The sequence below is a fragment of the Mytilus edulis genome, chromosome 12 (genome assembly GCF_963676685.1).
Source record: "Mytilus edulis chromosome 12, xbMytEdul2.2, whole genome shotgun sequence".
Lineage (NCBI taxonomy): Eukaryota > Metazoa > Mollusca > Bivalvia > Mytilida > Mytilidae > Mytilus > Mytilus edulis.
The window spans coordinates 78,927,699-78,938,495 of NC_092355.1; the positions used below are offsets into that span (position 1 = coordinate 78,927,699).

Here is a 10,797-nt window from a genome sequence, read left to right on the forward strand (position 1 = left end):
ATTCAACGGACATGCGACCGCAAAAACAGGACATGAGCTGGACTGAATTGTCACTGTCATTCCTGTTCACCCTGTCACACAATCATAGAAATCAACAAATCAACACGTCATTTTATTTTTGGCTAATTAACAAAAGGATAAGTTATGGAATGAAAAAATGAGATTTGTTTAAACAAATTGATTTAAGGTGGAACCCAACACTTAAACTTAAATTAATTTGGCTCGTTTAATTTTCTTAAAATTTTACAAAGTATTTACTTTGACCCCTTGACAAAAATATAAAAATTTTAAAAATTTTGAACCAACCGTTTTATCAGAAAAATTACACTGGTTATATAGCAATTTGACAAACACTAATTTTGATCATTGAGAAGCTAAATATCTCTTTAACAACACAACGTTATTAAAACGTTCAGCTGATTTCACAGAGTTATCTCCCTGTAGTGTAAGTTACCACCTTAAGTTTAGGTTTCAAACTGTTTCTACTCTCAAACATGTTAAAGCCTGATTGGAGTTTGTTGCCTTAGGTACAGTCATGTATAAATAGATTGAGATCATATTGAGATATATATGTACTTGGGAATATGTTGATATTATCAATAATATACGGAATATACAGACAATTGCCGTATCAAAGTGGTAGCTGATGCCTTCTAGAATATAGAGTCATATTTAATAGTGTCAGACCACGGTTTTACTAATATCATTAAGTGAATCAGTGTCATTTTAGATTTTAGACTATTTTTAACGAAGTATCAAAGTGAATAACTTTTAATATCGTCCGTGTAAAATAAGCCCGTCGTCTTTTAATATATGCCATTGCGTTTTATACTGTGAAATAACAAAGTGATTTTAGCTGTATAAGTCCGTGTAATATAAGCCCATTGTGTAAAATCAAGAAATTGATGTGCTCCTAACCACAGGAGGAAGTTACTGAAAGAAGAAGAAGATCAAACATATTTTGGATATGATAGTCAATGACCAAACCATGTAAACCGGTGTAATTGCTTTTCCAAAACGGTTTTAGTTCAGGATTATATCAACACAAAAGAATATAAAGCTTAGGGTTTTGAACTATTTTTTAAACCGGCCACAAAAACAAATAATCGTGATTCATTTCATTTATCTTCTTACTGTTTTCAGTACGTAGTTGCCTCCTGTTTAGCATGTAGTAATGTTATTTATCGGAAAAAAGAGAGCTGGGAGAGATTGAGATAAATGATTTCTTTAACAAGAAAATTATGCCCAACAATGGACAACATTTTTATTAAGAATTCGTCAGTTTTTATACACTTTATATATATAAAAAAGAAAAGAAATCATGGATCCTTATATAACAATTATTTGATATTTAAATTTCATTAAAACAGGCATTAATATTCACGATTGCATTTCTTTTTTTTTTAAGAACGCAACTTGTTTACATTTTGAATGCACAACACGGAAGCTAACAACGCGGACCTCGACGAGAGCACCCATCATTATTTACATGTGGAATACACATCTCCACCAAAGGCGCTTAGGTACATAATACAGATTTCATATTAGTAATTTCTTAAAATATTCAATTTTCTATGTTATATATAGGCTGGGTATTGATCTTCCTTTCAAATCTTTTATGTATTGAACTAGAATATTTACTTGTAAGATCAATAGGAAACTAATATATATGAATAACTATCATATCAATAACCCCGTACGTCTGTCCCACAAAGAGTATATGGTCTGTCCGTCTAACTCCTCCTACGATTTACAAGTTTTGTTGGTAAGCTGCCTTTGTAAGACAGATATCTTTGTTGGTCAAATATCTTTGTCGAAGAGATGTCATTGTTGGACAGACTAGATATTTTTGTAAGACAGACGTCTTTGGTAGAAAAAGAATTTTGTTGAACAGATGTCGTCTTTGTTGGACCTATGTCTTTGTTGGTCATATTAAATATTTGTCTGTTTTGGTAAGAATTTTTTGGTAGACATGTCTTTGTTGGACAGATGTCTCAGTTTTTGTTAGTCAGATGTATTTGTTGGCCAGATGTCACTGGTGAAAAGATATCTTTGTTGGACAGATGTCTTTGTTGGTCAGATGTCTTTGTTGGACAGATGTCTTTGTTGGACAGACTATATTATTTTGTTGTAAATGTCTTTGTTGGACATATCTTCGTTGCATGGACAAACTATATTATTTGGTTGTACGTGTATTTGTTGGACACGTCTTTGTTGGACAGACTATATTATTTTGTTGTACGTGTCTTTGTTGTACATGTCTTTATTGGACAGCTATCTTTGTTGAACATATGTCTTTACTAAGCAGAAGTCTTTTTTGGACAGAAGTCATTTTTTGACAGATATTTTTGGTTGTTTTATGTTTTTGTTAGACAGATATCTTTCTTGAACAGATTACATGCCTTTTCATTGAACGTTGTTTGGGTGCTTCTCGTTGGCGTATTCTCTTCGCTTATAAAACTATTGGGTTTTTTTTGCAACGAAGCTCATTAAAAAAAGGCTAAGCATCTGATGAGTTTTTCAACTGATTTTTATAGTTCGTCATGTTCGTTCTTATGTTGAACTGTTACACCACTGTCCCAGGTTAGGAGGAGGGTTGGGATCCTGCTAATATGTTTAACCCCGCCACATTCTGTATGTTTGTGCCTTTCCCAAGCCAGGAGCCTGTAATTCAGTGGTCGTCGTTTGATGCTGTCTTACATATTTGTTTTTCGTCATTTTTTGTATGTATTAGTTAGGCCGTTAGTTTTCTCGTTTGAATTGTTTTACATTTGTTATTTCGGTGCCTTTTATGGCTGGCTATGCGGTATGAGCTTTGCTCATTGTTGAAGGCCGTACGGTGACTTAAAGCTGTTAATATCTGTGTCATTTGGTCTCTTGTGAAGAGCTGTCTCATTGGCAATCATACCATTTCTTCTTTTTTAAAAGCTATTGACATTTTTTTCTAATTTCCGTGATACTAACAAATATCGTCTAAAGAGCTGTTAGTTTTAAAACAATTTAATTTAATCCGATTTTGAGACTGTACCGCATTGAGCTTGACATACTGTTTAAGTTTCCCGTCTTCTGTTGGTTGGTTGATTGATTGATTTCTTAAAACGTCCAGTGACAAACATTTCATGCAGATTTAGGACGAGAACACTGTGTCTGTGACCAGGGATGAAGGCTAAACACTGTGTCTGTGGCCACCAGGGATGATTGCTAAACACTGTACGTTGCTCGCTAACAAGATAAATGCTAGACAGTGTACGTTGCCCACTAACAGGAGGAATGCTAAAAACTGTACTATGCCCTCTAACAAGAGGATTGCTAGACAATGTATGTTGCCCACTAACAGGAGGATTGCTAGACACTGTATGTTGCCCACTAACATGAGGATTTCTAGACACCGTATGTTGCCCACTAACAGGAGGATTGCTAGGTACTGTATGTAGCCCACTTACAGGAGTATTGCTAGACACTGAATGTTGCCCACTAACAGGAGGATTGCTAGACACCGTATGTTGCCCACTAACAGGAGGATTGCTAGGTACTGTATGTAGCCCACTTACAGGAGTATTGCTAGACACTGAATGTTGCCCACAAACAGGATGATTGCTAGACACCGTAACTATGTTGCCCACTAACATGAGGATTGCTAAACACTGTACTATGCCCACTAACAGGAGGATTGCTACACACTGTACGTTGCTCACTAACAAAAGATGGATTGCTAAAAACTGTGTTTTGCCCACTAGATGTCTTTTGGTTATTTTTGTTGTTGGATTGTTGTCTTATTGACATATATCCCATACCTCCGTTTATTCGTACGTTGTGCGTTGTTCACTAGACGTCTATTGGTTATTTGTGTTGTTGGATTGTTGTTTCATTGACGTATATATCACACCTCCTTTTACTCGTACGTTGTGTGTTGTCCACTAGATCTCTATTGGTTATTTGTGTTGTTGAATAGTTGTCACATTGACGTATATCCTACACCTCCTTTTACTCGTACGTTGTGTGTTGTCCACTAGATGTCTATTTGTTGTTTGTATTGTTGGTTTTTTTTTGTCTCATTGACGTATATCCCACACTTCCGTTTACTCGTACGTTTTCTGTTGTCCACTAGATGTCTATTGGTTATTTGTGTTGTTAGATCGTTGTCTCATTGACGTATATCCCACACCTACTTTTACTCGTACGTTGTGTATTGTCCACTAGACGTCCCTTGGTTTTTTGTGTTGTTGGATTGTTGTCTCATTGACGTTTATCCCATACCTCTTTTACTCGTAGGTTGTATGTTGTCAACTAGTTGTCTATTGGTTATTTGTGTTGTTGGATCGTTGTCTCATTGACGTTTATCCCACACCTCTTTTTACTCGTACGTTGTGTGTTGTCCACTAGATGTCTATTGGTTAATTGTGTTGTTGGATCGTTGTCTCATTGACGTTTATCCCACACCTCTTTTTACTCGTACGTTGTGTGTTGTCAACTAGATGTCTATTGGTTATTTGTGTTGTTGGATAGTTGTCACATTGACGTATATCCTACACCTCCTTTTACTCGTACGTTGTGTGTTGTCCACTAGATGTCTATTTGTTGTTTGTATTGTTGGTTTTTTGTCTCATTGACGTATATCCCACACTTCCGTTTACTCGCACGTTTTCTGTTGTCCACTAGATGTCTATTTGTTGTTTGTATTGTTGGATCGTTATCTCATTGACGTTTATTCCACACCTCCTTTTACTCGTACGTTGTTTGTTGTCCACTAGATGTATATTGGTTATTTGTGTTGTTAGATTGTTGTCTCATTGACGTTTATTCCACACCTCCTTTTACTCGTATGTTGTGTGTTGTCCACTAGATGTCTATTGGTTATTTGTGTTGTTGGATTGTTGTCTCATTGACGTTTTTTCCACACCTCCTTTTACTCGTACGTTGTGAGTTGTCCACTAGATGTCTATTGTTTATTTGTGTTGTTGGATCGTTGTCTCATTGACGTATATCCGACACCCCTTTTACTTGTACGTCGTGTGTTGTCCACTAGATGTCTTTTGGTTATTTGTGTCGTCAAGTTGGTTACTTATTCTCTATTCCCTATTCGTTACCTATTCCCTATTCCCCATTCGTTACCTATTCGTAACCTATTCCCTATTCCCTATTCGTTACCTATTCGTTACTTATTCCCTATTCCCTATTCGTTACCTATTCGTTACTTATTCCCTATTCTTTATTCGTTACCAATCCGTTACGTATTCCCTATTCCCTATTTGTTACCTATTCATTACTTATAACCTATTCCCTATTCGTTACCTATTCGTTACTTGTTCCCTATTCCCTATTCGTTACCTATTCGTTATTTATTCCCTATTCCCTATTCGTTACCTTTTCATTACTTGTTCCCTATTCCCTATTCGTTACCTATTCGTTACTTATTCCCTATTCCCTATTCGTTACTTATTCCTTATTCCCTATTCGTTACCTTTTCGTTATTTATTCCTTATTCCCTATTCGTTAACTATTCGTTACTTATTCCTTATTCCCTATTCGTTACTTATTCCTTATTCGTTTCCTATTCGTTACTTATTCCTTATTAGTTACCTTTTCGTCACTTATTCCTTATTCCCTATTCGTTACTCATTCCTTATTCGTTACCTATTCGTTACTTATTCCTTATTCCCTATTCGTTACCTTTTCGTAACTTATTCCTTATTCGTTTCCTATTCGTTACTTATTCATTATTACCTATTCGTTACCTATTCGTTACTTATTACTTATTCCTTATTCGTTACTTATTCGATTTTTGATATCCTTCCCCCTTTTTAATTGTTTATATTCTTATCTCTGGTTATAGTTCTAAATTTGTTGAGGTAAAATGACCTTTTTATGACCTATTTATATGTGTTTGTGCTCAACCGATCCTGTTGCTTTATGTTTGATACTTATTTGTTTCTTGTTTGATTTTTATACGTTCTACCTTTTAAATGTTTTATATTCGTATGTTTGAAGATCTGGTTCTTGGTTCGAAGAGGTGAAATCACCTTTTAGCGCTTGTATAAAAATGAAGATGTGGTATGATCGCCAATGAGACAACTTCCCACAATAGACCCAAAAATGACACAGAAATTAACAACTATAGGTCACGATACGGCCTTCAACAATAAGCAAAGCCCATACCGCATGGTCAGCTATCAAACATGTTAGCTGGGTGTACATCGTTTCGGAGCTTGACTGATACCTTGTTTATAACCCGCGTATTATACGTTGCACCGTTTAGAAAATGACTTTCAATTGTGTTCTTGTCACTGGTGGTAAATTTGAGTTCTAAGGGGTGATTTGACCCTATAAGCGCGTATGTACCTGTTTTAGCGCTCGACTGTTACCCTGTTACTTATTCGTTTCTTATTCGCGTCTCATACGTTTGTTATACGTTGCACCTTTTAGAAAATGATTTTCAATGGGTTTCTTGTCTCTGGTTGTACCTATGTGTTCTAAGAGGGGGGGATCCTATTAGCGCCTATGTACCCGTTTCAGCGCTACACTGTTCTCTGTTAATTATTCGTTCCTTATTCGCTTATAAAACGTGTGGTATACGGTGCACCTTGGTTACTGCCGGTTCTTAGAGGTGAGATAACCCTAATCGAACATATGTACCCGTTCCAGCGCTCGACTGATACCCTGTTACTTATTCGTTCCTTATTCGCTTTTAATACGCGTGGTATACGGTGCACCTTGAAATAAATCGATTATCGATTGCTTTCATGTCTCTTGCGGTAATTATGTGTTCTCTGAGGTGGAAAAAAAAACTATTAGCGCATATGTACCCGTTTCAGCGCTACACTGACTGATACCCTGTTACTTATTCGTTCCTTATTCGCTTATAAAACGTGTGTTATGCGTTGCACTTTAAAAAAGAAATATTTGTGTGTCTCTGGTGGTAACTGTCGGTTCTTAGACGTGAAATAACCCTAGACTAGTCGAACATATGTACCCGTTTCAGCGCTCGACTGATACCCTGTTACTTATTCGTTCGTTATTCGCTTTTGATACGTGTAAAGGCCAATTTCGTGTTTAGAATTGTAACAAATTTCGTTTTGCAAATTTATTGATTTTTGATGAAACTAACCTAGGTACATTGGTTACTTTCACCTACTCATATATATTCCCTGAAAATTGAGAAATGGGTCACGACAATTTTGAGCCCTTTAATTTTGAATAATATAGAAATATCAGAGTCTAACAAATAAGGTATGTTGATTTTTACATTTATTCAATGCATTTTGTGATAATATGAAAGTAAATTTAACTATTTTAATGGCAGGTGGCAGTTAGGTCCGCTGCTGTATGCCCTGAGGTAATCGGTGCCCTGAGGTAATCGTGGTAATGCGTCATTGATTAAATACGCACGAAAATATAGTTCTTATTTAGATAGATCTTAATACCAAATTTTAATGTGACCAAATACCAAAGATGTCAACAAACTTCCCAATGATTTTATTATTTGTATTCACCGATCATTCATTTCCTATGTACGTGTAGGGTGGGGATGGCTGGTAAAATTATAAACTTTTTTTTTATAAAAGTTCAATTAATGATCTGTAGTATTCATTCATGACAGGGTTACCTGAGGTAACCCCAATTATAACAACAAATACCTGCATTAAACTCAAGTCAACTGAGGTAACTTTATATATACATCACATAAACAATACAAATCTATGAAGTCCTACATTCTAAATTAAGAAATTGTGTATTTAAAATATAAATGTATACACTAGCAAAGTATGTACTAAACATTCTTGCATAACAGGGTAACCTGCAGTAACCCAAACAATAACAGCAAATACAACCTATTTAACTCAAGTTAATTCAGATCACCTTTACATATACATCACATAAACAATATAATTTCAATGAATTCCTACATAACAAAAGAAGAAAGTGGTGTATTACAGCATAAATGCATATACTAGCAGAGTATCCACTAAGTATTTTGTTATGACAGGGTTACCTCAGGTAACCCATAAAATAGCTACAAGTATTATCCATTGATATCAAGTTATCTTAAGTCGCTTTTCCGATATATCACATAAAAAATACACATCTATGAGGCCTACATGTAAAATAAAGAAATTGTTTGTTTACAACATAAATGTTTTCACTAGCAAACCATCTAATAAGCATTCTTTATAACATGGGTACCTGAGGTAACCCCAGACATAATTACAAATATAACCCACTTAACGTAACTGAAGTAAACTGAGATCACCTTTACATGTACATCAAATAAACAATACAACTTTCATGAAGTCCTACATTTAAAATAAAGAAGTTTGTTTATTACCATAAATGTAAACACTACCAAAGTATCTACGAGGTATTCATTCATGACATGGTTACATGAGGTAACCCCAATAATTACAATAAATACAACCCATTCAACTCAAGTTAGCTCAGGTTACATTTATATATACCTCGCATACACAATACAAATCAATGAAGTCCTACATTTTAGATTAAGAAATTGTGTCATTACAGCATAAATGCATATACCAACAAATTATCTACGAAGTATTCTTTCATAACAGAGATACCTCATGTTATTTCAAAAATAACAACAAATATAATCCATTCAAATTAAGTTAACTAAAGTCGCCTTTCCTGAATATCATATAAACAATACTTATCTATGAAGTCCAAAATGAAAAAGTAAATGGTTTATCAGGAGTTAAATGTATACTCTGGAAAACTATCTACGACGTATTCTTACGTGACAGGGTTACCTTAGATAACCAAAACAATCACAACAAAGATAACCCATCTAACTCAAGTTCACTCAGGTTACCTTTAAATATATATACATCACATAAACAATACAAATCTATGAAGTCCTACATTTCAAATTAAAAAATTGTGGAATAACAATATGAATGTATACACTTACAAAGTATCAACTAAGAATTCTTTTATAGCAGGGTAACCTGAGGTAACCAAAACAATAACAGCAAATACAACCTATTTAACTCAAGTTAATTCAGATCACCTTTACATATACATCACATAAAAAATATAACTTAAAAGAATTCCTACATTAAAAATTAAGAGGTTGGTGTATTACACCATAAATGCATATACTAGCAAAGTATCTACTAAATATTCTGTCATGCACGGTTACCTCAGGTAACTGATAAAGTAGAAACAAGTATTATCCATTCATATCAAGTTAACTTAAGTCGCCTTTCCAATATATCACATAAATAATACCCATCTATGAAGTCCTACATTTAAAATAAAGAAATTGTTTGATTACAACATAAATGTTTACACTAGCAAACTATCTAAAAAGCATTCTTCATAACATGGGTACCTGAGGTAACCCCAGACATAATTACAAATATAACCCACATAACTGAAGTTAACTGAGGTCACCTTTACATGTGCATCACATAAACAATACAACTTTCATGAAGTCCTACATTTGAAATAAAGACGTTTGTTTGTTACAATTAATGTAAACACTAGCAAAGTGTCTACGAAGGATTCATTCATTACAGGGTTACCTCAGGTAACCATAACAATAATAACAAAGATAACCCATCTAACTCAAGTTAACTGAGGTCACCTTTATATATATACATCACATAAACAATACAACTTTCATGAAGTCCTACATTTGAAATAAAGAAGTTTGTTTATTACAATTAATGTAAACAATAGCAAATTATCTACAAAGAATTCATTCATTACAGGGTTACCTCAGGTAACCATAACAATAACAACAAATACAACCCATATAACTCAATCTAACTCAGGTATCACCTTTATATATATATGCATCACATAAACAATACAAATCTATGAAGTCCTACATTTTTAAATTAAGAAATTGTGTAATTAGAATATAAATGTATACACTTACAAAGTATATACTAAGAATTCTTTCATAGCAGGGTTACCTGAGGTAACCAATAAATAAAAAAAATAAAAAAACTATTTAACTCAAGTTAATTTAGATCACCTTTACATATACATCACATAAACAATATAACTTTAATGAATTCCTAAATTAAAAATAAAGAAGATTATTTATTACACCATAAATGGATATACTAGCAAAGTATCTACTAAATATTCTGTCATGACAGGGTTACCTCAGGTAACCCATGAAATAGAAACACGTATTATCCATTCACACCAAGTTAACTTAAGTCGCCTTTCAGAAATATCACACAAACAATACACATCTATGAAGTACTACATTTAAAATAAAGAAATTGTCCGATTACAACATGAATGTTCACACTAGCAAACTATCTCAAAAGCATTCTTCATAACATGGGTACCTGAGGTAACCCCAGACATAATTACAAATATAACCCACTTAACTGAAGTTAACTGAGGTCACCTTTACATGTGCATTACATAAACTATACAACTTTCATGAAGTCCTACATTTGAAATAAAGAAGTTTATTTATTACAATTAATGTAAACACTAGCAAAGTTTCTACGAAGGATTCATTCATTACAGAGTTACCTCAGGTAACCATAAAAATAACAACAAATATAACCCATCTAACTCAAGTTCACTGAGGTCACCTTTTAATTTATATACATCTCATAAACAATACAAATCTATGAAGTCCTACATTTCAAATTAAAAAATTGTAGAGTTACAATACAAAGATATACACCAGCAAAGCATCTACTAAGAATTCTTTCATATCAGGGTTACCTGAGGTAACCAATACAATAACAACAATACAACCTATTTAACTCAAGTTAAATCAAATCACCTTTACATATACATCACATAAAC

The 10,797-nt window shown here is 33.9% G+C and overlaps 1 protein-coding gene across 1 annotated transcript; it reads right to left on the reverse strand.

Moving 5' to 3' along the window:
* Nucleotides 1-3,050: 3,050 nt before the first annotated feature.
* LOC139497867 (ovarian abundant message protein-like) lies at nucleotides 3,051-3,629 on the reverse strand. Its single transcript, XM_071286106.1, has one exon. The coding sequence runs from the start codon at nucleotides 3,627-3,629 to the stop codon at nucleotides 3,051-3,053; it is 579 nt and encodes a 192-aa protein (XP_071142207.1).
* Between the last annotated feature and the right edge of the window lie 7,168 nt (nucleotides 3,630-10,797).